Genomic DNA, 27,851 nt, shown 5'->3' on the forward strand with positions numbered 1-27,851 from the left:
TACATATAATATTGATAATATTATAATGTAATGCAATATAATACAGTAGAGTCTCACTTATCCAACATAAACGGGCCGGCAAAACGTTGGATAAGAAGGAGAGATTAAGAAAAAACCTATTAAACATCAAAATAGGTTATGATTTTACAAATTAAGTACCAAAACATCATGTTATACAACAAATTTGACAGAAAAAGTAGTTCATTACACATTAATGCTATGTAGTGATTACTATATTTATGAATTTAGCACCAAAATATCACAATGCATTGAAAACATTGACTACAAAAATGCGTTGGATAATCCAGAATGTTGGATAAGTGAGTGATGGATAAGTGACTCTACTGTACAACAATAATACAATATAACAATATATAATCATATTATAATATATTAAAACTAACATATTAAATACACTGTTACTGATAATATATAATGATATTTAATTATATACTGTTTTATTATTGTATATTTGAAGTTGTAATGTTTTTGATTGTGAACCACTTTGAGTCTCCATATGGATAGATAAAGTGGGGTATAAATAAATTAACATCTAGCAAAAGCTGACCAGAGTTGCACTGAAGGACCTAGAGATTCATACTGAGACCACATTAATCCAATTTGTGAATCATCAAATCCACAAAAGCTAGACCTGCAAATGGGGGGGGGGGGCATTGTTTAGACACGTTTTTTCTAACCACTTGAACACAGAGACACAAGACGCCCCACTTGTTTTCGATGTGGATGTTGTACCAGTTTTATTGGTAAAATTTTAACACAAAGCCTCACGAACGCTGGGACATGCTTTTCCTTTTAAAGAACTTCCACTGGACCTTAATAGTGAGCATCCAGTCGTTGACATACAAACTCTTACAAGCAGATGTGCACACATGCGCCTCGGGGAGAAGGTGACGGCATCCCGGTGGTAAGGATGGTTTCTGAGCGAGGCACTGGGCGTCTACGATTCATTTGCCAGCCTTCTGGGCCTTCTGGGCTGACTTGGTGACCTTGCCGGCACCACCGCTCTTCTTCTCCACGTTCTTGATGACACCCACGGCCACCGTCTGCCGCATGTCGCGCACAGCAAAGCGCCCTGAAACGGGACACAAAAGTTGAGTTGCCCACAGAGTTCTGCTACATAGACAGTATGTAGAAAGTCACCATGACTCAATTACATTTAAACAACTCTATATACAATCATTCCCACTTCAACACACACTGCAGAGCGTTTGGCACTCTATCCCCCTCTAGTGGCCAGATGAGATCCTGCAGGTCTGATAATCATGTACAGGCAGTCCCCAAATTATGAACAAGAAAAGGTTCTATAGGTTTTTTCCTAAGTTGAATTTATATGTAAGTCAGAACAGGTATATTTTTAAAGTGTAACTTCATATATATATAAACAGCCCGACAGAATATTGGATAAGCAAATATGTTGGATAATTAAAGAGGGATTAAGGAAAAGCCTATTAAACATCAAATCAGGTTATGATTTTACAGATTAAGCACCAAAATATCATGTTATACAACAAATCTGACAGAAAAAGCAATACACAGTAATGTTATGTGCCCGGGCTGTGGCGCAGGCGGGAGAGCAAGCCAGCTGCAATTAACTGCAATGAATCACTCTGACCAGGAGGTCATGAGTTCAAGGCCGCTCGGAGCCTATGTTTGTTTGTCTTTGTTCTATGTTGAAAGGCATTGAATGTTTGCCTATATGTGTAATGTGATCCACCCTGAGTCCCCTTCGGGGTGAGAAGGGCGGAATATAAATGCTGCAAATAAATATATAAATAAATAAATATGTAGTAATTTCTGTATTTACGAATTTGGCACCAAAATATCACGATGTATTGAAAACATTGACAACAAAAATGGGTTGGATAATCCAGAACGTTGGATAAGTGAGAGACTATTGTATAGATATAGATAGATATAGATATGTATACACACACACACACACACACACACATATTTACATACATACATACATACATACATACATATGTGTGTGTGTGTGTGTATGTGTATGTATATTTATATGTACAGTAGAGTCTCACTTATCCAACATAAACGGGCCGGCAGAACGTTGGATAAGCAAATATGTTGGATAATAAGGAGGGATTAAGGAAAAGCCTATTAAACATCAAATTAGGTTATGATTTTACAAATTAAGCACAAAAACATCATGTTATACAACAAATTTGACAGAAAAAGTAGTTCAATACGAAATAATGCTATGTAGTAATTACTGTATTTACAAATTTAGCACCAAAATATCACGATTTATTGAAAACATTGACTATAAAAATGCGTTGGATAAGCGAGCGTTGGATAAGTGAGACTCTACTGTATATCAGCTTTGGATAGCATAGGGTGTTTTGCTGTCTGTGTCCTTGTTCAGAAGATTTCACCTCACTTTCTGTCCCTGTGATAATTGGATTTTGAAAAAGATGGCTTGTTGTGGAAACATAGATTGATGATAAAGCTTCAGTGCAGACACCTTTTCCCCAAGGTAATACTTTAAGGACTGAATCTCCCTTCCTAGGAGTAGATTTCTCTTATTTCCTGCTGTCTAACCCCCGTTCTTAACAATGAGTCATTTGTAACTCGGGGGACTGCTTGTACACATCCTTAGACGTCCTTAAGGGTGCCTTTATTACCTCCCTGCTAAATGTGGTACCTATTTATCTACTCACATTTCTGCTTTCAACATGCTAGGTGGGCATTTGAGCTGGGGCTAATGGTGGGTGCTCACCTCGACATTTAACTAGTGATGCCTCGATTAATGTAATTTTATTTGTATATATTTTTATTTTTGAAATTTACCAGTAGCTGCTGCATTTCCCCACCTCGTCTTATACTCAAGTCAACAAGTTTTCACAGTTTTTTGTGGTAAAATTAGGTGCCTCGGCTTATATTCGGGTCGTCTTATACTTGAGTATATAAGGTATTTCAGATTATCAAATCAGATAATCCACATTATCTGCTTTGAACTGGATTATATAAATCTGACTGCCATATAATTCGGATAATCAAATCAGATAATCCACATAATCTGCTTTGAACTGGATAACATGAGTCTACACTGTCATATACTCCAGTTCAAAGCAGATACTCTGGATTTTATATGGCAGGCTAGAAGGGTTGTTAGACATGGGGAGCAAGATATTTGGAACCAATCCTAGGTATCTCTTACTATAGTATATATAAACTGAATAGAAAGAGTTTTCCATGATCTGTCTTGGTGTGTCTTTTTTAACATCAAAAATAAGGAAGAAGCACTCACCCAAAGGTGGGTACTGGGAGAAGCTCTCCACACACATGGGCTTTCCCGGGATCATCTCCACAATGGCAGCGTCTCCAGACTTCAGGGATTTGGGGTTGTCTTCCAACTTCTTGCCAGAGCGGCGGTCGATCTTCTCCTTCAGCTCGGCAAATTTGCAAGCAATGTGGGCAGTGTGGCAGTCAATGACAGGGGAATATCCAGCGCTGATCTGGCCGGGGTGGTTCAAGATGATCACCTGGTGTGCACAAGAAGGAGACAGAATTGGAACCTTGGACAGGACTTTTCTTCCCATGGTAACCTAAACAGTCATCCTTATTTTGGATGAGCAATGCTTCCCTCTAGTGGAAAAAATACCTCCTGCACAATGTTGTTGTTTTATATTAAGCTAATCCAACTCAGCAAATACAGTGCAACTAGCTTGTGATGTTTGATTTTCCTTTGTATCACCAAACAACCAGTGGCCTAAATCCTGTTACTCCTGGTTAGTGTACACTCACAGAATCATTTAGGCTGGTTCTATACCAACCATATAATGCAGTTTTAACTGCATTTTAATACCAGTATAATGCACTTCAGTGCAGTTCAAATTGCATTATATGGTAAATATAGAACCAGCCTCAGGTTTGCCATTCAACAATAGATTTAAGGGATCTACTCTAGCAGGAAGTAACCAAAAGAATTCTGCTCAGTTTGTTCCAACTTGTTCTGGACACATGTGATTTCAAAAACCATCAATATTATTTTGCAACAGGGATCATGAAGTGCTTCTCTAACACCAGAAAACTGAAATGTAACCTGATCTGATGAAAGTTGGATCCCATCCTTATCTATGCTTTGCACATTGGTACAATGTATATATGATAGCCCCATACATTTCTATCTCATTGCACCTTAATTCAATTAAGTCAATCAATAAACTACAGAATGTCCATGCAATGGCCTTTTAAAAGTTATCAGCATGATATATCTTACACTACATTCTGATAACTTCCAATTTTCCACATGTCAAAAATGCCACTTTCTGTAAACTGCCACTCACTTGGAAAGCCCTTCAATATCTGGGCCTTGATTTGTATAAAATACTACACTGGCTCCAAACGACATTAACTGGAATTAATGTAGTTTGGGACTACTTTAACTGCCCTTATTCAGTACTAATTTGCAGTTTGATGAAGCACCAAAACTCTGTAGCAGAGAAGGCTAAAGACCTTGTATTGAGCCATGTAGTTAAAGTTGTGTCGGACTGCATTAATTCCACACTTTAGATGCAACCATGGTGCTTGATCAAAGAACAATTTTATTCTGACATTAAAACTACACAGCTGAGATACATGCAAGTTAGCCCAGAAGTACATTCTGCTATGTACAGTGGTTACATATCTAGCAAACAGAGGTGGGTAATAAATAAATAATTATTATTATTCTTTTGCACTAAATAGTTGATTCAAATTTTGTTGTTGTTGTATGGTTAGATATCTAGAAAGGAAAGGTAGGTAATTTATTATTATTATTATTATTATTATTATTATTATTATTATTATTATTATTATTATTATTATGCTCTAAACAATTGCTTCAAATTTTGTTGTTGTGTGGTTAGCTATCTAGAAAGGAGAGGTGGGTAATAAATTATTATTTTATTGTATGACACAGCAAACAAGACAGACATGCTGGACTTCATACACTTCCGAAGTGTCTAGGACTGTGTGATGTATTTTCGGATGATGCACGCAGATCCCAGTAGGATGGCCTTTTGCAGTTGGCAGATCATAATTTTGTCAATGTCTATTGTTTCTCCCGCTATGAACCCACTCGTCCTCTTCGTTCATCCGGTAGGGCACTTCTTTTGCTCCCGCCACCATCCCAGGCTCGGTTGGCGGGGATGAGGGAGCAGGCCTTTTCTATTGTTGCTCCCCGGATCTGGAATTCCCTTCCGGAGGAGATCCGGCAAGCACCCACCCTGGCTTCCTTCAAAAAGCTGCTTAAAACCTGGCTCTTCCGCCGCGCCTTTGGATAACCGAGCCCATAGCTATAGTAGTTGCACAGGCCACCTCTTTGACTTGAAACACTGCATTTTATTCCTCTGCCTCAAAGCATCTTAGAATATCACATTGCATTTTAGTTCTAGTGGTCCCTCCAGGCCATCCTCTCCTCCATCCCAGTGGTCTTTTTTTTCCCCTCTTTCTTTGCAGATTCATGTTATTTGAGTGATTATATTCCTTCTGCTTATGTGATTGTTTTAGTCAATTGTTATGTTTTGTTTTTGTTTCTAATTCTTATAGCGTTTTATAGTGTTTTCAGTGTTTTATTGTACAATGTTTTATGCTGATTTTATATTGGAAACCGCCCTGAGTCCCTTTCAGGAGAGAGGACGGTATACAAATAAACTTTTACTTACTTACTTACTTACTTTCCTATTATTATTATTATTATTATTATTATTATTATTATTATTATTATTATTATTCTCTAAATAACTGCTTCAAATTTTGTTGTTGTTGTGTGCCATCCAGTTGTTTCCGACCTACGGCAACCATAAGTCAACCATATCATGATAAATGGGGTGCTGTGTGGTTTCTGGGCTGTATGGCTGTGTTCTAGCAGCATTTTCTCCTGATGTTTCGCCTACATCTGTGGCTGGCATCTTTGACAATACATTTATCATGATCAAGCTTACATCTTGAGGAACAAACAATTTATATAAAATAAACATTATGTGAGGCTGCAATTTCCCACTTTCCTCATACCTCACCAATAGAAAATGGAACACAATAGGAAAATAACAAAATCAAATTTCAGGTGGATTGAATCAGTTTGAAGGGCCATGACCCTGAGTTTGCCAGACATGAGTAGTGATGCCGATTGCTGGAGTTCCTGGTGGTCTTGTTCATATCGAGGCTCTAGACCAGGCATGAGAAAATTTTGGCCCTCCAGGTGTTTTGGACTTCAACTCTCACAATTCCTCACAGCCTATCGGCTGTGAGGAATTGTGGGAGCTGAAGTCCAAAACACCTGGAGGGCCCAAGTTTGCCCATGCCTGCAGTAGACTGAAACCAACTTGTTGACAAACAACAGAGGCCACCTAAACTAATCCATGTTTCCCACTTCAAATGCAAATATTCTGATCTGAAGATGCAAAAAACAGCCACCCTTGATTCCCTACTGACCTGAGAAGTGAACTGTGCTGCCTCCTGAGGCGGGTCGGATTTGCTGTCCCCACAGACGTTGCCACGACGGATGTCCTTCACGGAGACGTTCTTGACGTTGAAGCCAACATTGTCCCCTGGCAAAGCCTCGCTCAGGGCCTCGTGGTGCATCTCCACAGACTTGACCTCTGTGGTGATGTTCACGGGGGCAAAAGTCACCACCATGCCGGGTCTCAGGATCCCAGTCTCTACACGGCCCACCGGCACAGTCCCAATTCCTGGAGGGGGTCAGAAGGGGTGACAAATCAGTATCACAAAATGCAATCCCAGGAATGCAAAAGAGGATTGCAAGAATCTATTGTAGGGGCAAACAACTGCCTAGGGGGGATGTCTGCACTACACTCGTCTAGCTGGTCACATTGATGTTCCAATAGTGAAAACATTATTTCTGCTCATTTTTGCCCAATCTTGCCAGCTAAAAACGGCTGCAGAACACTGCTGCATAGAGCATGTTCCTCTATACTTGCACACCATATTTCCTTGGGAAAAAAATCCAGAATTTGTCATAATTATTAGCTAAAAAAGAAACAAGAAGTGAGCAACATCACTTCTGGTTTTGACATAGGACACATAGACAAAGTGCATTCCCTTGCTCTCATCTGATACCAAATCAGAAATATCACACTGCTGGCAATAAAGAGGGAACTGCCAACTCATGCCCATATTATTCCATTTTTTAATTGTCAAGACCCGATTCCTCCTCTAAGAAACAAGGCAGATGTCAAAAGACTTGGGACTGGAGGTTGTTGTGTTCTATGCTAAGGGAGAAAAATCCCTATTAAGAAATTCTTCATTTCTGCAAGCTGAACAAATCATAAAGTCATCAAAAGTTGACACTGAGATCTACTTATGTAGCTCAATCGAGTTATGTGCAATACCTGAGAAATTGTTTGTGACTTCCAACAACTTAACAACTTCATTTAATCACCACTAAAATTAGCTTGCTAAAAGGAAGAAAACTTGGAGGTAGGAGAATTAGGATTTCTGCCTCATAGACTGTGAGCCTAGTTTGGGGACTAAAAACAAATCTCTAAGATTTGTTCCTGAAGTTGCAATTTTACATTCATCACCTGGGCACAATAATAATATTGTGCTGTTAATCATAAATGTGGTCTCTCAGTTTCTCACATGTGTGCACACACACAATTGCACTTCACCACCATTTTGCTTCTGCCTTCGGTTATTCAAGTGCAGTGGATCTCAGTAAAAACAACTCATACAGAAGATCCTGCAGGTTTGAAACTCTGCTTATCCTCATGATATAAATAATCCAATTAACTACATTCCCACTTATTAGTTTATCTTTATCTATTTTGTTTTAGCATTAACACAGAAAGGAGGTGTGCAAAACTCTTGAGCCAAACCACCTGACCACTAGAAATATTGCTCAAGCTTCTTGGGTTTTACAATATATATTTTCACTCACTTTCAAGCTTTCTGAGATCACCATTACTATCTTCAGAATTAGAACTCTGGCTGTAAATATCCAAGATAGTCTTAATGTTAAATTCCATACCTAACACCAAATGTTATGCTGATGTAAGGCCAGCACAAGAACAAGGAATACAGAGAGCCCCCAAACTGGCCTGTCTATCCCTTTCTGTTGTCCGAAAATGTAAGAACATTCCATAAAATCCAAACAATTTTGATGGAGGTGAGAAGATTTACCATCAAGAGATTTTCTCATTCCAAAATTTATCTTGAAATGTGAGTTATATGAATAAGATCCTACACAATGTGTGATATACTGACTTAGAAACTGTAGCAGCTGGCTAGCAAATCGACCTTTTCTTTCACTTAGACATCCATAATTTCTGAATGCATCACCTTTATACACCTCCATATATATACTCAGGAAACCTGGTGGTCCAGCAGGTGAAACTGCTGAGCTGCTGAACCTGCTGACCGAAAGGTTGGCGGTTCAAATCCAGGGAGTGGGTGAGCTCCCGCTGTTAGCCCCAGCTTCTGCTAACCTAGCAGTTCGAAGACATGCAAATGTGAGTAGATCAATAGGCACTACTTTGGTGGGAAAGTAACAGTGCTCCATGCAGTTATGCCGGCCACATGACCTTGGAGGTGTCCACAGACAACACCGGCTCTTCGGCGTAGAAATGAAGATGAGCACCAACCCCCAGAGTCGGACACGACTGGACTTAATGTCATGGGAAAACCTTTACCTTTTTATATACTCATGAGGGCTAGAAACCTATTTTAAAAAATAAAAATAAATTCTTCAGATTCCAGCATAATACAATATTAGTTCACACCTCATAGTGTATCACAGATTATGTTATATGGATCCAGGATCTCCCAATAGGTTCTCACTGGCTACAATCATTTCTTTCTTGGATTTCACCAGGTAAATTGATTACCATTGTTAGTAGAACAGAATAGGTGATCAGAAGAAATTAATTCCCTTTTCTTCCTGCACTTTAGTCTGCAAGACTAAATTACTAATATGGAAATCCATATGGCAAGAAGAAGGCACAACTTTTCACCCACAAATTGCAGGTTAAAAGGCTGGGCTCACCTCCAATCTTGTAGACATCCTGAAGAGGGAGGCGCAGAGGTTTGTCTGTGGGGCGGGTGGGGGGCAAGATGGTATCCAGAGCTTCCAGGAGGGACACCCCACTGGCGTTCCCTTCCTTGCGTTCCACTTTCCATCCTTTGAACCAAGGCATCTGCAAAACAAAAGTGGGAGAAGCGTGTCGAGTGAGTCTGTAGGCTTGTTCAGAGGAATCTACGGTAGCAGAATCCACAAAAAAAACCATCCTGGTTGGAGGAATGACCCTCTCGTATAGAATTGATGCTTAAAGGAGGGACATGAGAAGAGTCAAGCCAATCTCAAGATCAGGAAGCACATTCTGTCTGTGAATCTCATCCTTTGTCTCCAGGATTTTGAATGCAGGATGGTCTTCTCTGGATGCTGCTCCTAATCAACTAGAGTGTTCTACAAAATAAAACAAGGACTGGTTTCCAACAGTCAGGGACCTTTTGCACACTCACAAATCTAAAGACTAAGACACAAACCAGTGGGTTCAAATTACTGTACAAGGGAAAACATTCCACCTGAACTTTAGAAAAAGCATCCTGCTAGTGAGAGTTATCTCACAATGAAATAGACTGCCTTAAACAAAGGGCCGATGGCCAATGTTCTGGAGAACTTTGATGGTGTACAGCATAACCCACCTACCCATGGAACCGATATATGTAGTTTCTCTTATCCATAGTTAATCACTCTTGTGCAAACGATACCATCTTGGTACTTCAGTCATTCATCCCATTGAAAGTCATAGGATTCGCTATTCTCCACAGTTTCACATACAGTAGAATCTCGCTTATCCAACCTTCGCTTATCCAACGTTCTGTATTATCCAACGCAGTCTGCCTTTTAGTAGTCAATGTTTTTGTAGTCAATGTTGCAATATTTTGGTGCTAAATATGTAAATACAGTAATTATTACATAACGTTGCCATGTATTGAACTGCTTTTTCTGTCAAGTTGTTGTAAAACATGATGTTTTGGTGCTTAATTTGTAAAATCACAATGTAATTTTATGTTTAATAAGCTTTTTCTTAATCCCTCCTTACTATCCAACATTTTCGCTTATCCAACGTTCTGCCAGCCCATTTATATTGGATAAGTGAGACTCTACTGTATTTCCATGAAGTCCATGAATGTATTTATTTATTTACTGTTTTTCTCACCCCGGATGGGAACTCAAAGCTGTTTCCAAACAAAATTCAATGCCTGCACAACAATAATAAAATACAACTAACAACTGAATCATAAAAATATACTAATATTAACATTAAAACATAGAGTTAAAAACATATTAGTTTTAAACATTAACATGTACCCTACTCCATGGACATGGAGGTCATACTGGTCATGGCAGAAGGTGGGCCAAGATTGCCCTTGCAATGCCTTCCAACTCCTATGATTCTACGAAATCAGCCCATTCAGGAGCCACTCAAATTAATCCAAACAGGGAATTAAAAGATCAATTCCAGTGTGACTGGATGGCCAACCCTCTCCAGAAGCTGACTACAGAAGCGACCCAGAGATTTAAACAGGACAGCTCTCTAGAAATCTCTAGGTTCTGCAGTTTGATTCTATGATCAGCTTCCAGTGGAAGTTGACAATAAAGCTGTACTAGAGGACCTTGAAATTCCCAGAGAGGAATAATAAAAATATTTTTATTTGGAGATTTTCACTTTCATGTATGTCCTGTTCCCCTGACCCCAGCAAATGGGGGTTGCTAACTAAATAATACTTGCTCTCTGGTGGAATAATTTGCTTCAGAAAAACAGGTCAAACAGGAAAGGAAGAGAAGCATTATAATTTCAAGGATGCTTACATCTCTGAAGAGATCCATCACTTAAAGTCATGTTGACAGCACCAGAGTAAAAATTAAGAGGGACAGATACAAAAGTGATGCAATTGTGGGCATCTACTACAAGCCTCTGAGCCAAACTAAGTACTTGGACAATGCCTTTCTGGAACAGATGACCATACATTAAAAAAAGACATGTTGTAATAATGGGAGATCTGGACTATACTAATATTTATTGTAAAGTCAAACTCTGCCAAGAACACCAAGTTCAAGCAATTCCTGACTTGCCTTACAGATAATTTCATTGTCCAAAAGGTGGAAGAGATAACAAAGGGATCAGCTATTTTAGATCTGATCCTAAGCAACATCAATGGCCTAGTTAATGGGGTGAAGGTGGTGGATCCTTAGCATGGAATGGCCATGTTCTCCTGGAGTTTTTTCTCCACAGTAAAGGGGAAGCCAAGTAAAGATAGTAGCTACTCCAGATAGTAGGACATATAGCAATGATTCTAATTCCAGGAAAAGATCTTCCACATGAACATGAAGAAGAACTTCTTGAAAGTACAAACTCTTCAACAGTAGAATATACTGCCTCAGAGTGTGAGGGAGTCTTCTTCTCTGGAGGTTTTTAAGCAAAGGCTGGTTGGCCGTCTCTTGGGAGGGCTTGGATTTTGTGTTCCTGCATAGCAGAAGGGGTTGGCCTGAATGGTCCTTGTGGTCTGTTCTTAGTCTTATGATTTTATAGCAGTGGAATGAACCTCTAACCTGTCTAACTAAGGGACCTTTCAACCTACAAGGTTATTTAACTGACATGGAATCAAGATTTATAGTTTGGTAAGGCACCAGAGCCATATAGCATAGAATTCTATATACCTCATGAAATTACAAATGCCAGGAGATTTTTTTTTTCATGTCAGGAGCGACACTGCAAGTCGCTTCTGGTGTGAGAGAATTGGCTGACTGTAAAGACATTGCCCTGGGGACACCAAGATGTTTTTGACATTTTTACCATCCTTTTAGGAGGCTTCTCTCATGTCCCTGCATGGAGCTGGAGCTGAGAGAGGGAGCTCATCCGTGCTCTTCCCGGGTTGGATTCGAACCTGGCAGCCTTCAGGTCAGCAACCCAACCTTCAAGTCACAAAGTTTTAATCCACTACGCCACCGGGGGCTCCTTGGGAGATATGGCGATTAAAGCTGTATCAAAATACAGTAGAGTCTCACTTATCCAACACTTGCTTATCCAACATTCTGGATTATCCAACGCATTTTTGTAGTCAATGTTTTCAATATATCATATTTTGGTGCTAAATTCATAAATACAGTAATTACTACATAGCATTACTGCGTATTGAACTACTTTTTCTGCCAAATTTGTTGTGTAACATGATGTTTTGGTGCTTCATTTGTAAAATCATAACCTAATTTGATGTTTAATAGGCTTTTCCTTAATGCCTCCTTATTATCCAACATATTCGCTTATCCAACATTCTGCCAGCCCGTTTATGTTGGATAAGTGAGACTCTACTGTAGTATAATTGCACAAAGTGAAAAGGGCCTCAGTCCAAACATCCGGGCGTCCCTTGAGCAACATCCTTGCAGACGGCCAATTCTCTCACTCCAGAAGCAACTCTGGTTGCTCCTGACACGAAAAAAAAAAAGTAAAAGGCATTTTTGTCAATTTGTTTTGAGATTTCTCAAGAAACAGCACCATCTTGTGGCCAACTTTTTACATTTCTTATTGAGATGCAAAGCACAAAGATTTCTTCACCATAGGACAAATCTCAAAACTTTGTTGCACCAATGCCTCTATTGTACTTGTGTGCCTTCAAGCTGAATCTGAAATATGGTGGCCCTAAGGAAAACCTATTGTGGGATGTTTTTTTTTTTTTTTGGCGAGATTTGTTCAGAGATTGTTCGCCATTGCCTTCATACAAGGCTGAAGAAATGGGTCTGCCAAAGATTTTCCACAGCTTAGCAGGGATTCAAACATTGGTCTCCCAGAGTCCTAGTCCAGCACCTAAAATCCACATCACATCGGCTTTCTAAAAGGATACATAAACTAGCAATTCTAAATACAGATAAAAATAACAATGAACATATTAACATGTCCGGAGAGTCTTGATGGACCAGATCAAGAGTCCACCTCCCCAGCCACTTACTTTCCACAAGTGTCTAAAGGTGCATCTACACCAGGGGCAGGCCTGTAGCCAGGGGGGGTTTAGAGGTTCAACCCCCCCCCCCCAATTTCAGTTTTTAAAAAACCCTGGCTTACTCATGAATTTTAACTGGTTAACTAAATCCCCATGCTAAGTCTATGAGACGCAAAAAATTAAGAGTCCCTCTAGGCACTATCTCAGATATTGACAGGTCTGTAGCTGGGGGGGGGGGGGGGGGTTCCAGGGGTTCACCCCTCAAAAAAATTTTCAAAACCCTCCCTGAAATTTTTTTCTGGCTACTGCCTGACCAGGGGTCCTAGCCCAGATAGGGTCGCCCTAAATCTGACGTGCCTTCAAGTCACATGACAACAGTCCTAATTCACTCAATTATCTCATCAGACCAAATCAGGCCCACACTTCACATTGAAATACTGGTAAGTTTATTCAATTGTAGTGTTCTTTCATAGTTTTCTCTTTTTTTGCACTACAAACGAGATACAGTAGAGTCTCACTTATCCAACACTCGCTTATCCAACGTTCTGGATTATCCAACGCTTTTTTGTAGTCAATGTTTTCAATACATCGTGATATTATGGTGCCAAGTTCGTAAATACAGTAATTTCTACAGAGCATTACTGTGTATTGAACTACTTTTTCTGTCAAATTTGTGGTATAACATGATGTTTTGGTGCTTAATTGGTAAAAGCATAACCTAATTTGATGTTTAATAGGCTTTTCCTTAATCCCTCCTTATTATCCACCATATTTGCTTATCCAACGTACTGCTGGCCCGTTTATGTTGGATAAGTGAGACTCTACTGTATGTGCAATGAGCAAAGAAATTTGTTTATGTTATTTTCAAACTATAGATAGTCCAAGGGACCATGAACTGGCCCTCGGCTTAAAAAGTTTGAGGACTCCTGATCTACACTGTGTGCAATGAATGAAAGCAGTTTCACACCCCTTTTCCATAGGATTTGTAATTTGTACAAGATTTTTAGCATTCTCTGTCAAAGAGTTCTCATGCCAAACTAACAACTCCTGATTCCATGGCAATAAAGGTAGCATCAATCTGCATTAAATCTACTTGTAGATGCACCCTTAGGCCCCTTCTACACTGCCATATAATCCAGATTATCAAAACAGATAATCCACATTATCTGCTTGAACGGGGTTATATGAGTCTACACTGCCATATAATCTAGTTCAAAGCAAATAATCTGGATTTTATATGGCAGTGTAGAAGGGGCCTAAATAACACAATCTCACATATCAAGCATAAATTATCAGCAGCACACAACTTTCAATTGATGGGAAAGTCTAATGTTCAATTATTTAATTACCGCCTTCATTTTGAGACCTCTACAAACAATTAAGGAAATCTTCCACCCATTTCTCCAGCCAAGAAGAATCCCCATTATATATTCTGTCCATGTCCAGAGGTCACGGAGCATTGACCAACAGTGCGGAGGGTTTAGACAGCTGCACCCAGCTGTCAGGGGCTTCATGGCTGTCAAAAGCTTTGCAGACTCTGGTCTTTGCCAAGGCAGGAGCGCCGGTGCTGACTTGCTAAATTTCAAGGCAAGCACTCATATGACAAAGGGTCATCTGACCGATTTCTACATTAAGAAAGTCCCTGCCAAAGAAAGAGAGAGGCAAAATGTAAGACAGCGGAGGGGAGAGGCAGAAGAAGGAGCAGATATTGCTTCTGGAATAGATCTGCGAATCTGAATGGACAGTTAATTTAGGAAATAAATTAGTTCTGTCTGACCAGGGACAGTCATTCCAAAGGGCAGTCTACTCTGAAAATCAGGGACAGGATTTCATGTTCTTCGTCAGAAAATGCTGGAATTTTACCTTATATGGGTTATATTAATAGAAAACACTGTGCAGAAAAGTTGAGCATTCTTTTTCCAGAACTCCAAAATCCACATGGGTGGCTAAGAGAGTGACACTTTCCTTCCTGACAGATCCATATACATAAAATATGCTTCATGCACAAAATTATTAATAGCATATATTAAATTATCTTTAAGCTATGTTCATAAGGGGCATATGAAATACAAATGAATTCCTTGGGTCCCAATTCATTCTGCATACACAAGCATTCTAAAATTCAGAAAAATCCAAAACCACTCCAGGCTAAGATCTCTCTAGCTCAGTGGTTCTCAACCCTTCTAATGCTGTGACCCATTAATACAGTTTCTCATGTTGTGTGACCCCCAACCATAAAATTATTTTCGTTGCTACTTCATAACTGTAATTCTGCTATTGCTATAAATTGTAATGTAAATATCTGATATGCAGGGTGCATTTTCATTCACTGGACCAAATTTGGCACAAATACCCAATACGCCCAAATTTGAATACTGGTGAGGCGGGGATTGATTTTGCCATTTGGGAGTTGTAGTTACTGGGATTTACAGGTCACCTACAATCAAAGAGCATTCTGAACACCACCACTGATGGAATTGAACCAAACTTGGCACACAGAACTCCCATGACCAACAGAAAATACTGGAAAGGTCTGGTGGGCATTGACTTTGAGTTTTGAAGTTATAGTTCACCTACATCATAGAGCAGTGTGGACTTAAACAATGATGGATCTGGACCAAACTTGGCATTAATACTCTATATGCCCAAATTTGAACATTGGTGGAGTTTGGGGAAAATAGATCTTGATACTTGGGAGTTGTAGTTGCTGGGATTTACAGTTCACCTACAATCAAAGAGCATTCTGAACTCCACCAATGATGGAATTGAACCAATCTTGGCACACAGAACTACCACGGCCAACAGAAAATACTGGGTTTTGGTGGGCATTGACCTTGAGTTTTGGGGTTCACCTACATCCAGAGAGCACTGTGAACTCAAACAATGATGGATCTGGACCAAACTTGGCAAAATATTTAATATGCCAAATTTGAACACCGGTGGAGTTTGGAGAAAATAGACCTTGAAGAGAAAGTTAAGGGGGTTCTGAAGACCATCAGAAATATGTGTTTTCTGATGGTCTTGGTGACCCCTCTGAGGCCTCCCTTGTCAATCCCCAGAGGTCCCAATCTCCAGTTTGAGAAATGCTAAGAAATTCCCTAACATGACTGATATTTATCATGAGTATAGTAATAAATCAGCATGGTGAAGTAACTTGAGTGTTGGACTACAACTCTAGCTAAAAGTTTCTATTCTACCTAAATACCAAACAAAAACAACAATATTTTCTTCCAACTTAAAATATTATCTGCTTTTCTTTAACAGAGAATGAACACAATGTGAAAAAGCCTATATTTTTGCATGTCAACTTTTCATAGAAATGTATGAATAATTACATCATGCACATTTTTCTCTTTATAGAGATGAATTGCCAAAATATAGGATGTTGGCCTTCCCCTATAATAAGAAACACCTGGCAGTCCAATCAGGCACAAATGTACATGCTTCTTCTGAAAAAGAATTGAAAAAAAATTTGGGAGATTCCTAAAGAGGTGTTCTCTCAACTAAATAATAGTGGGTTCTTCCACTTCTACATCCCTAATACTGGGAATTGGGGAAGACTGACTACACAACACAATACATAGAGTGGCATTCCACCCTTCTGAGAGACTAATTTTCTACATGATTTTGAGGTGATGCTCAGTAGCTGTGATTACATAGTTTTCAATCAAATCAGTTCCAATTGTATTTGAAGTGGTATGGGATACACATGAGCTTATTACCTTTTAAAGAACCAGGCTTTATTCAAAACCATGGTTTACTAACTTTCTATCTTCTGGGAATTGACTGCTCCAAAGAACCTTTGAAAGCTGGCCAAAAAAAAATCCCCATATGATGCTAATAATTATGGGATATGTTTGGGATTGCATAATGTACTACAGCTTTGCCTTCCAGATATGTTAGACTACAACTTCACAAAGTCCCATCTACATTGCTATACAATGTGATTTAGAAATGCTTTACAAGATCAGTGTAGGCTCCTTCCACACAGATGAATAAAATCCCACAATATCTGCTTTGAACTGGGATATATGGCAGTGTGGACTCAGATATCCCAGTTCAAAGCAGATATTGTGGGATTTTCTGCCTTGATATTCTGGGCTATATAGTTGTGTGGAAGGGCCCACAGTTCAGTACAATTAAACTGCATTATATGAGTCTAAACTGATCATTTAATGCAGTTTCAAACCGCATTAAATGGTCAGTGTAGATGGGACCCTAGTTTCCAGCCACTGTGTGGGTAGGGAGGATAGGATCTTCCATCCATGATGTGCAGAAGACACAAAACAGAGGAAGATTGCACTATTTTTATTGTGATGACAAAGGGCCCTTCCACAGAATACAACCCAGAATATCAAGGAAGATAATCCAAAATATCTCCTTCAAAGTGGATTATGTGAGTCCACATTGCCATATAATCCAATTCAATGTGTGGAAGGGGCCCAAGTTGTCCACATTTCGTTATTATCCTATGCAAACTGAGCAACCTTTTATAGTATGTTTAAGTGAAGGAAAGAGAATAATCCCAAATCACATCACATCTGACCCTAATTTTTATTCAAACTTGGAATTAGATTCACTTGTGAAGGTGAACCTTCTCAGATTTCCAACCCGACTCCTGGAATCTGATATGAATTATGGCACAGAATAATGCACAACTAATTCTGGGATGTAGAAATATCAAATTTGGGAGATGTGGGAGGGAACAATGGTGCCCATGCCACACAAAAAAACTTTGCTAGGCAGCAGACACACAAGCAAGGTAGCAGATAGACAAACAGACAGCTGGAAAGACTTACATTGGGAGAAGGCTCCAACATGTTGTCACCGTGCCAGCCAGAGATGGGCACGAAGGGAACAGTCGACGGGTTGTAGCCAATCTTCTTGATGTATGCGCTGACCTCCTTGACAATTTCATCGTAACGCTTCTCACTATAAGGGGGCTCTGTGGAGTCCATCTTGTTAATGCCTACAATGAGCTGCTTGACGCCCAAAGTGTAGGCCAGGAGGGCATGCTCACGGGTTTGCCCGTTTTTGGAGATGCCAGCTTCAAATTCACCCACTCCAGCCGCCACAATTAGGACAGCGCAGTCGGCCTGCATGACAAAGGCACAGAAATATCATGTTATAATATTCCAGTGCAAACGTAATGAAATATACAAATAAAATAAATTTTATTACACAATTAAAACACATTATAACAATGCAAAGCCCGCATTGATAATAAATAAGGCAAAATATTGAAAAGATTAGCACATTTACTTTAAAACTTCCAACAGTAACAGGAGAGAAGTTGATCCAAGCCTGTCTGAATAGGAAAGTCTTTTTCTGTAGGTGAAAGGTCAACAGAGGCTAGCCAAACTTTATTTACAATTGAGTTCTATAACCTAGGAGCAGGTATACAGGCTGAAGCTGTCCATGTTTGGAAATCCAAAATACCTCCCAAAATGAACTTTTTGCTGCCAGCTGCCCTTTTATCTTTACAGTAGAGTCTTACTTATTCAAGCCTCGCTTATCCAAGCCTCTGGATAATCCAAGCCATTTTTGTAGTCAATGTTTTAAATATATCGTGATATTTTGGTGTTAAATTCGTAAATACACTAATTACAACATAACATTACTGCGTATTGAACTACTTTTTCTGTCAAATTTGTTGTATAACATGATGTTTTGGTGCTTAATTTGTAAAATCATAACCTAAATTGATGTTTAATAGGCTTTTCCTTAATCCCTCCTTATTATCCAAGATATTCGCTTATCCAAGCTTCTGCCGGCCCGTTTAGCTTGGATAAGTGAGACTCTACTGTATTTGCAATCTCTTGTAGGGCCTCTAAAGACCTCTTGCGGAAAACTAGATTTTCAAGGAACCCTGGTCAAGAATGCCTGTTATCACATATGAACTCTACTTTACAGCTGAATCCAATCCTGTGTTGTTCACATCACTGTTTTGAGCAAAATATATGTTTTGTTTTACCTTTTGCTGCATTTGTTTGCCACCTTTCTCTCAAAAGGACCCAAAGTGGTTTCCAAAACAATTAAAAATATTTGCAGTTGGTCCATATAAAGACCAACAACTAGGGGAGGAAAATACCGAGTCTGGACAATAATCAATATGCACACTATCACCTGAGCTTTCCCTATGCAAACAGGTTTGCGCTAGGCTTCTATGAGTCAGTCTTCTCTTGAAATTGTAACTGAACAAGACCTAAGAACGTTGGCTTGATACCCGAAACCTGACAGTGCCATCTGGTCCTATAAATAGATGATGAACCTTCAGGGAGTTCATCCATTTTATTCACAGAGAGAGGCAGAGCACGTTCCAAGAGTATCCTCAAGCACTGCTGTAGCTCAGTTCAAAGCACTCCACGAAAAAAGGTTATAATAATTTATACTACCAATTGGAAAGCAGATTGGACTTCTGCATCCCCCATTTTTTCCTATGTTCCAGAAGCATGATCTCCTGACATTTCACCCATGAAAATGAACAAAATCTGGCTACAGTATTTAAAAACTTTAAAATCAGAACAGTAAATAAAGAGGAACACTGAGAAAATAGTGGAACTCCATATAGGATACAATCAGGGCAAGCTAACACCTCCCAACAAAGGATTCCCCAGGCAGGAAGCAGTCAGGCTTTGAAGGTGCAGGGTCATTCAATCAAGGTGGCCAATTACAACCGTCACACTTGCCTCAAACAGACAAGAGTTCTTTCTCTCACCCTGGACATTATTCAACAGATATATAAACCCCCCCTTCCCTAGTTTCCAATAGACTTCACAACCCCTGAGGATGCCTGTCATAGATGTGGGGGAAGCGTCAGGAGAGAATGCTTCTGGAACATGGCCATACAGCCCGGAAAACTTGCAGCAAATAAAATTTGTTTTGTTTGGCCAGGGAAAAAATCTAGTCCAGTGTACATGCTTTGCTCTTGAGCCATTTCAGATTGTGTGTTTATTTTATCAAGATGCCAATTTTCAGGTCATTCATAAGGTCTGTTCTACACATACAAAATTAGGATTAGATATATAAATACAGGGTGGGCAAATGATTCTGCACCAGGGTATTTAGGTCACTCTATTTTTATTGTTCATGTAGAAGAGGAAAATTCAGTCTGAGTTGCTTTCAGGCTATCAGGCATGCAGTTTGACCCTGCTTAGACTCTAAAATAAGAAGGCATCTGATGTTTGACTACTTTGTTATTATACAATGGTGAAGCAAAATGGCATCCCTTATATAAAATGGCAAGCAAATCAAATGAGTACCAGAGAGAGCCTCTGTAAAATTAGTAGAGTCTCACTTATCCAACCTTCGCTTATCCAACATTCTGTATTATCCAACGGAGTCTGCCTCCCACCCAGATCCACAGCTGTTTCTCTAGGCAACAAGGACTGAACATTTTACGGGTTTAACTTCCGACAGTGTTGTCACTGTAAGTTCATTTTATGCAATTCTATCTTTATTTGTAGTCAATTTTTAGTAGTCAAAGTATTGTAGTCAATGTTTTCAATACATTGCGATGTTTTGGTGCTAAATTCGTAAATACAGTAATCACTACATACGTAACGTTACTGTGTATTGAACTGTTTTTTCTATTTGTTGTAAAACATAATGTTTGGGTGCTTAATTTGTAAAATCATAATGTAATTTGATGTTTAATAGGCTTTTCCTTAATCCCTCCTTATTATCCAACATTTTTGCTTATCCAACGTTTTGCCGGCCCATTTATGTTGGATAAGCAAGACTCTACTGTAGTAGTATCCCACCTTTTTTCTCTAGAAAAAAGACTTAAACCAATGCAATACAATTTAAAACCTAAAAATATTTAAAAAACTAAATATTAACAGTATTAAAAATAAACAGTTAAATTGCTCAAAACTGGGTTTCAACCCAATTAATGGGAAAAGGCTACAGTAGGATGTGCCTACATACCAGAATAGTGCTGGTTATATGACAAAATCAAGATTTGATTTTAGGATTTTTTTCAAATATTTTCGAGTCATTACTAATTTAATTCATGGATGCAGAATCCATGGATATGGAAGATGCAATGTTTTTGTGTAATATGAATGTGTCCCAGGGCTAAAAATAGCAAACATGCAAGTCAATGAACACATAAGCAGAGTGGGCATCTGAATTTCCCACACTAGCACTAGTACATAAAACAAGGATTCTTCCAGAAAAAAAAGCATCCTGGGCTAGTCCTATCAAATGGAAATAAAAGTACCATAAATGGCCCTCTGGACATCTGAACCAAATCTGTCCCATATCTTATTTTTGCAAATTTTGCAGGCCCTTTTGAAGGGGGTTACTGTCATAGGACCCCTACAAAAGTGGGGAAAGCATTTCTCACCTGTGAAGTCCCTGTGATCATGTTCTTGATGAAGTCTCTGTGTCCAGGTGCATCAATGATGGTGATGTAGTACTTGTTGGTCTCGAATTTCCAGAGGGAGATGTCGATGGTGATGCCCCGCTCACGCTCAGCCTTCAGCTTGTCCAGGACCCAGGCGTACTTGAAGGAACCCTTCCCCATCTAAACAATGGCAAAAGGAGAAGAGAGACCTGGATCTTATGGAGCACAGAGGAAAAGGGCGAGTTCTGACAAATATCACCCCACCTTTTGATGGACGGCTTCAGACCTTTAGTCTGAGCACTGCTTATATAGGTAAATCTTCATCCATGAAACCAAGATTCCCTGCAGGTCAACAACTAAAGTCTAAACCAGAAGTGGATAAAGTCTTGAGTTCCTGAACTGCTTTTCCTCCAGACCAACTCATTCGGCTTGTTACAGCTTTACTACTGATGTTTTTGTGTGCCTTCATGTTATTTCCAACTTACAGAGGCCCTAAAATAAATTTATGACAAGGTTTTCTGGGATTGAAAGCATGCAATTCACTGAAGGTCACCCTGTTGGCTTCTATGACCAACTGGAGAATCAAGCTGTAGGGCCTTTCTACACAGGCCTTAAAATATGGAAGTTACCAGGTTAAAAAAAAAGGGGGGGGGGTGTGGCAAACGCCACCGGTAAATCTTCGCTGATTTGCAGCAATAGACAAAAAATACATGTTGAAATGGTCCACTTATATCCCGATTGTGGACTAAAAATGTAGATATCAACCTCACTGTATATTTCTGCAGTCACGCAAAGCATGTGGTTCCCTTCCCCCGTATAGACTGCTCCAGCAGTTTTGAACTGGACTATATGAGTCCACACTGCAATATAATCCAGTTCAAATCAGATAATCTGGATTTTATATGGAGAAGGTCCCTCAAAGAAGCTTTAATAACGGATTCCTACACTAGACTAGATGGCCTTAAGGACCCCTTCCAAAACTATGATCCGAAGAAGAAGGAGGCCCCATCTACACTGACCATGTAATCCAGTTTCTGAATGCAGATTATCAGCTTTAAACTGGATCATATGAGACTAGACTGCCATATAATTTAGATTATATGGCAGTGTAGATGGGGCTGAAGAGAAGAAGATTGAGGAAGCATAAAGAGAAGCCCCACCAATTCCAATAAACATGACTTCCAGAGATGATAGAGGACACAATCCAACATATCTGGATAGCATCAGATCAGGGAATACTGAAGCAGAATATCAGTAAACAAATTATCTTTGTTAAACCATTCAATGTTTCACTCCACAGATTTTTTTTGCTAAAAATACCCTGAAAGAATTGGAAAGACATGGGAGGAACATCTGTAAATTTCCCTTTAAATGCACATATGATAAAGTACAATTGTTGTTGTATGCCTTCAAGTCAGTGATGATTTATGGTGATCCTAACCATACTCTACCATGGGGTCTTCTTAGGGCCCCTCCAGACAGGCCCTATATCACAGGATCAGATCCCAGGTTTTCTGTTAATCCCAGATTACAAGGCAGTGCGGACTCATATAATCCAGTTTAAAGCAGAAAACCTGGGATCAGATCCTGGGATATAGGGCCTGTCTGGAAAGGCCCTTAGATTTCTTCATAGGGGGCTGTCACTGCCTTTCTCTATGGATGAGAGAGTGTGACAATACCCAAAGTCATCAAGTGGATTTACAAATGGGTTGCTGTGAGCTTTTCGGGCTGTATGGCCATGTGCCAGTAGTATTCTCTCCTGACGTCTTGCCTGCATCTGTGGCTGGCATCTTCAGGCGTCACAGAACTTCTGAAGATACCAGACGCAGATGCCAGTGAAACATCAGGAGAGAATGCTACTAGAACATGGCTATACAGCCCAAAAAAACTCACAGCAACCCAGTTATCCTGGCCATGAAAGCCTTCGACAACACATTGGATTTTCAAAGTTGAGCAGGGGTATGAATCTTAGTATACACAGTCCTCATACAATACTCAAGCCACTATGTCATACTACTTCTCAAGAAAATGTAGCCATATACAAGAAAACCATTGTTTGGTAGCACCTAAAGCAGGGGTGAGAGACTACAATCCCCATCAACTTTCAACACTGGCTATGTAGGCTGAGAGCTATGGAATTTGCAGTTCAGCAAGCTCTGAATGCTCGCCACCACCTAGATCTACAGCCTTTTAGAGGGACAGAAAGCACTTCTATCACAGATGAGCAGACAAATAATGTTTTGCAGTCTAGCTATTTGGAGATCTGTTACCTTGTAAGGAACCTTTCACATCAGTTTATCTGCCAGGAAAAAAAAACCCATGTGCTACTGCCGCATAGCAAAACAACTGGCATCCTCTCTGGCGCACACTCAGTTCACTCAGGGTACGTGCCTGGACTTGTAAACCTCACCATCATTTTGTGCAAGCGGAAGGAACAGGCTCTTCCCTTTACAACCCAACCTGCAGGCTGGGAATGTACATTTAAGACAATTTGGGAAGAGAAGTAACGAGGACAAGGGTTTGGAGTCCCCCTCTCAATTAATAAGTCCCACAGCAGCAACACTATGCCATCACAAGTTGGTGGTCACCAACTTCATTCCAAAATGTTGTATGTTACTTCTCAAACTGGCAAAGAAATGAGGCCACAAATTTGTCTCCCACCCACTTCCACTTTTGGCTCCACTCCACTCTGCTTGGCCACATTGGGTATATGGGTATATGAGCTTGGACAAGTTACTTTTTCGATCTGAACTCTCAGCATCCGTTGGTCAACATAGCAAGGCCTGCAAGGTGTTTTCCGTTGTGTACCTTCAAGTCATTTCCAACTTACGACACCCATTATCATGGGATGTTTTGGGTAAGATTTATCCAGAATGGTTTGCCATTGCCTTTCTCCGAGACCGAGAGTGTGACTTGCCCAATGCTGTCAAAAGCATTTCCATGGCTCGGCAAGGATTCTAACTTTACAACTCTCAAGTTCTAGTTCAACACTTGAGGTGCATTTAAACTGTAGAACCCATGCAATTTGGAATCACTTTAATTGCCATGGTTCAATGCTATGGAATCACTGAAGTTGTATCATCTCATCTCAAGCTCTGAGGATTAACTGGGAAGGAGTCCCACTGGAGCATTGTAGCACATCAAAATACCTGGGAGTTAATCTGGACCATGCTCTGACTTATAAGAAGCACTGCTTGAATATCAAGCAAAAGACGGTTGCTAGAAATAATATCATACGAAAGCTGACTGGCGCAACCTGGGGATCACAACTAGACACAGTGAAGACATCTGCCCTTGCGCTTTGCTACTCTGCTGCAGAATATGCATGTCCAGTGTACAATACATCCCAACACGTTAAAACAGTGGATGTGGCTCTTAATGAGACATGCTGCATTATCACAGGATGTCTACAACCAAAACCACTGGAAAAAGTATACTGTTTAGCTGGTATTGCACCACCTGACATCCATCGGGAAGTAACAGCCTATAATGAAAGGACCAACACAGTGACATCTCCGGCCCATCCCCTGTTTGGATATCAGCCAGCAAGCCAATGCCTTAAATAAAATAAAAAAAACAGCTTCCTAAGATTGACAGAGAAACTCGCAAGAACACCTCAGCAAGCAAGAGTCCAAAAGTGGCAGGCTAAAACACGGAACCTCAATCCATGGCTGATGAGAAACTTCCTCCTGGGCACACAGAAGACTGGGTGATTTGGAAGGTGCTGAACAGACAGTGCTCTGGCATCACGAGATGCAGAGCCAATCGTAGAAAATAGGGCTACAAAGAAGAGTCCACAACATGCAAGTGTGGAGAAATTGAAACCACAGACCACTTACTACAATGCGGTCTGAACCCTGCCACATGCACAGTGAAAGACCTTCTCACAGTGGCACCAAAGGCACTCCAAGTGGCCAGCTTCTGGTCAAAGGAAATCTAGCATAATGCCAGGTTTTTAAGTTTGTTTGTGTTTTTGAATACATTATAACTGTAATGATAAATAAATGAAACGGAAGTTGTAGTGGTATCAAACTGCATTAATTCTACAGTGTATAAGAGCCCCACCATGTTGTTTGGCTATATGCAAAACAAACACATTTTGCATGGACAAAAACAAAATTCCAGCTTAAGATCACACCATTGCATCACCAACTCAAAATGTAAAACCACAACAAGATCCCCTTTACACTACAGTTATTCCTATGGAATCCTGAGACCTACAGTTTGCCCCAACATCTTGCCACCTTATTAAAATACCATCCTGATTTGATTCAAACTACAGGAAAGGAGATTCCACGTGAACATTAGGAAGAACTTCCTCACTGTAAGAGCTGTTCAGCACTGGAACTCTCTGCCCCGGAGTGTGCTGGAAGCTCCTTCTTTAGAGGCTTTTAAGCAGAGGCTGGATGACCATCTGTCAGGGGTGCTTTGAATATGATTTTCCTGCTTTTTGGCAGGGAGTTGGACTGGATGGCCCTTGAGGTCTCTTCCAACTCTATGTTTCTATGATAAGAATGGGCCCGGGCTGTGGCGCAGGCTGGAGAGCAAGCCAGCTGCAACCAGCTGCAATGAATCACTCTGACCAGGAGGTCATGAGTTCGAGGCCCACTCGGAGCCTGTGTTTGTCTTGTCTTTGTTCTATGTTAAAAGGCATTGAATGTTTGCCTATATGTGTACTGTGACCCACCCTGAGTCCCCTTCGGGGTGAGAAGGGCAGAATATAAATGCTGTAAATAATAAATAATAAATAATAAGAACAGTCCCAAATAATTCTGTGCCACTGAACTATTTCAGCTGCCTTTAAAATGTTCTAGTTTCTCTCTCCTCCTCCCTCTTTCCCCCTTTGTCCTTGTTAGCTTTTTTCAACTGCAGCAAATTGAGTTCACTGTGAAAAAGTATTAATTGAGAGAGCATAATCTTGCCCTTCCCAGTAGGCTCAGGAAAAAGCAAACGGCTGCTGTTTCTGCTTGCTTGTTTATTCTTTGTCATTAAAAGCTTTTGCTATCTTGGATCACCTTTTGATGTTGCCTGGCACAACATGTTCCGATTTTCATCTGTGAAATTATAGTTATGCCCAAAGATTCCCTACAAGGTTGCCATGGCAATTAAAATGGAATCATACTGCTTTAATTGTGTGGTGCGATTCTGTGGATTCTGATCTGATCACCCACTCCTTGCAAACCAAAAAACACTGAGGATAAATTAACAAATGCAGTCAGTTTATGCAGCCCCCCACTCCCAACCTGTCAAGCAAACAAAACTGGTCTCTTCCCAAACATGCTGAATTTTGCTGCATTATGCATCACTTTGAAGCAAATGACAGTCCTCCATTTAGCAAGCAATTCCCCCCTGCTTACTCCTCCCTATCTTTTTTCCCAACTATATTCAATTACCCGCAGAGACTGCAGGCCAGAAAAGAAGCTTGCCTTTTTCTAGCTTTGCACAGTAATGCCTCTGTTTACATGGCCCAATATGTCTTGATTTGGCTGAGCCACACAAAGGATGGTTTGAAAAAGGAAAGAATAATCTTTCCAAACTGTTGTTATCTCTGTTCTCGAAACCCCAAATCCTCTTCCATTACCTTATTCTATTTAAAAAAACAAATACATTGGTAAGAAAAATCTTTGGAAAAAGAATCAAGAGGCAGCCTCCATTTCCTACCAATGCAACCGAGTGAAAAGGAATACTCTATCCACAACCCTGCATTAGAAAATGGAGTCTGAAAGCACAGTCAATTGGCTATTAATAGCAGGTTCACATCCTTCTGCATATTCTTGCTCTGCCAACGAAGGTGGCACAAAAGGTCTCCGAGTGGTTTAAAGAAATAGCAGGCCATTTTAGAAGAGATTATCTTTTCTTTTTGCCGCACAGAAGGGTTGCAGACGGAGAGGCAGGCGAATTAGATCAAATCATTGGTGTCAAACTCTGTCCACATCTCTTCTGACTGTATTTAACAATTTCCGAATGGCATCTTCAATTTATTTTGGAAATATCTAGCCATCGAGTCTGAAAATGCCAGGATGAAAACACTTCTCTTGCATTTTCCTCTGCTATTGGAATATTTTATCCTATGAGCTGAAATATGGAGTAAACATCATTTTGAAAGTGTTGTCGAAGGCTTTCATGTGCGGAATGACTGAGTGGCTGTGAGTTTTCCAGTCTGTATGCCATGTTCCAGAAGCATTCTCTCCTGACGTTTTGCCCACATCTATGGTAGGCATTCTCAGAGGTAGTGAAGTATATTGGAAACTAGACAATGGAGGTACAGTAGAGTCTCACTTATCCAAGCTAAACGGGCCGGCAGAAGCTTGGATAAGCGAATATATTGGATAATAAGGAGGGATTAAGGAAAAGCCTAGTAAACATCAAATTAGGTTATGATTTTACAAAATAAGCACCAAAACATCATGTTTTACAACAAATTTGACAGAAAGAGCAATTCAATACGCAGTAATGTTATGTTGTAATTACTGTATTTACGAATTTAGCACCAAAATATCATGATATATTGAAAACACTG

At 40.0% G+C, this 27,851-nt stretch overlaps 1 protein-coding gene across 1 annotated transcript in view; it reads right to left on the reverse strand.

Annotated features, from left to right (window-relative positions):
• Positions 1-729: 729 nt before the first annotated feature.
• Positions 730-27,851, reverse strand: part of eef1a2 (eukaryotic translation elongation factor 1 alpha 2) — a 42,838-nt gene continuing 15,716 nt past the window's right edge. The window contains exons 3-8 of the mRNA XM_062979055.1: positions 21,332-21,511; positions 17,781-18,077; positions 9,026-9,176; positions 6,457-6,713; positions 3,290-3,524; positions 730-1,093 (exon numbers count right to left, since the gene is read on the reverse strand). Coding sequence (XP_062835125.1) covers positions 966-1,093; positions 3,290-3,524; positions 6,457-6,713; positions 9,026-9,176; positions 17,781-18,077; positions 21,332-21,511 — 1,248 coding nt within the window. The 3' untranslated portion in view covers positions 730-965. The remainder of the gene's footprint in view (positions 1,094-3,289; positions 3,525-6,456; positions 6,714-9,025; positions 9,177-17,780; positions 18,078-21,331; positions 21,512-27,851) is intronic.

This window comes from Anolis carolinensis, chromosome 4, assembly GCF_035594765.1.
Source record: "Anolis carolinensis isolate JA03-04 chromosome 4, rAnoCar3.1.pri, whole genome shotgun sequence".
In the NCBI taxonomy this organism is placed as follows: domain Eukaryota; kingdom Metazoa; phylum Chordata; class Lepidosauria; order Squamata; family Dactyloidae; genus Anolis; species Anolis carolinensis.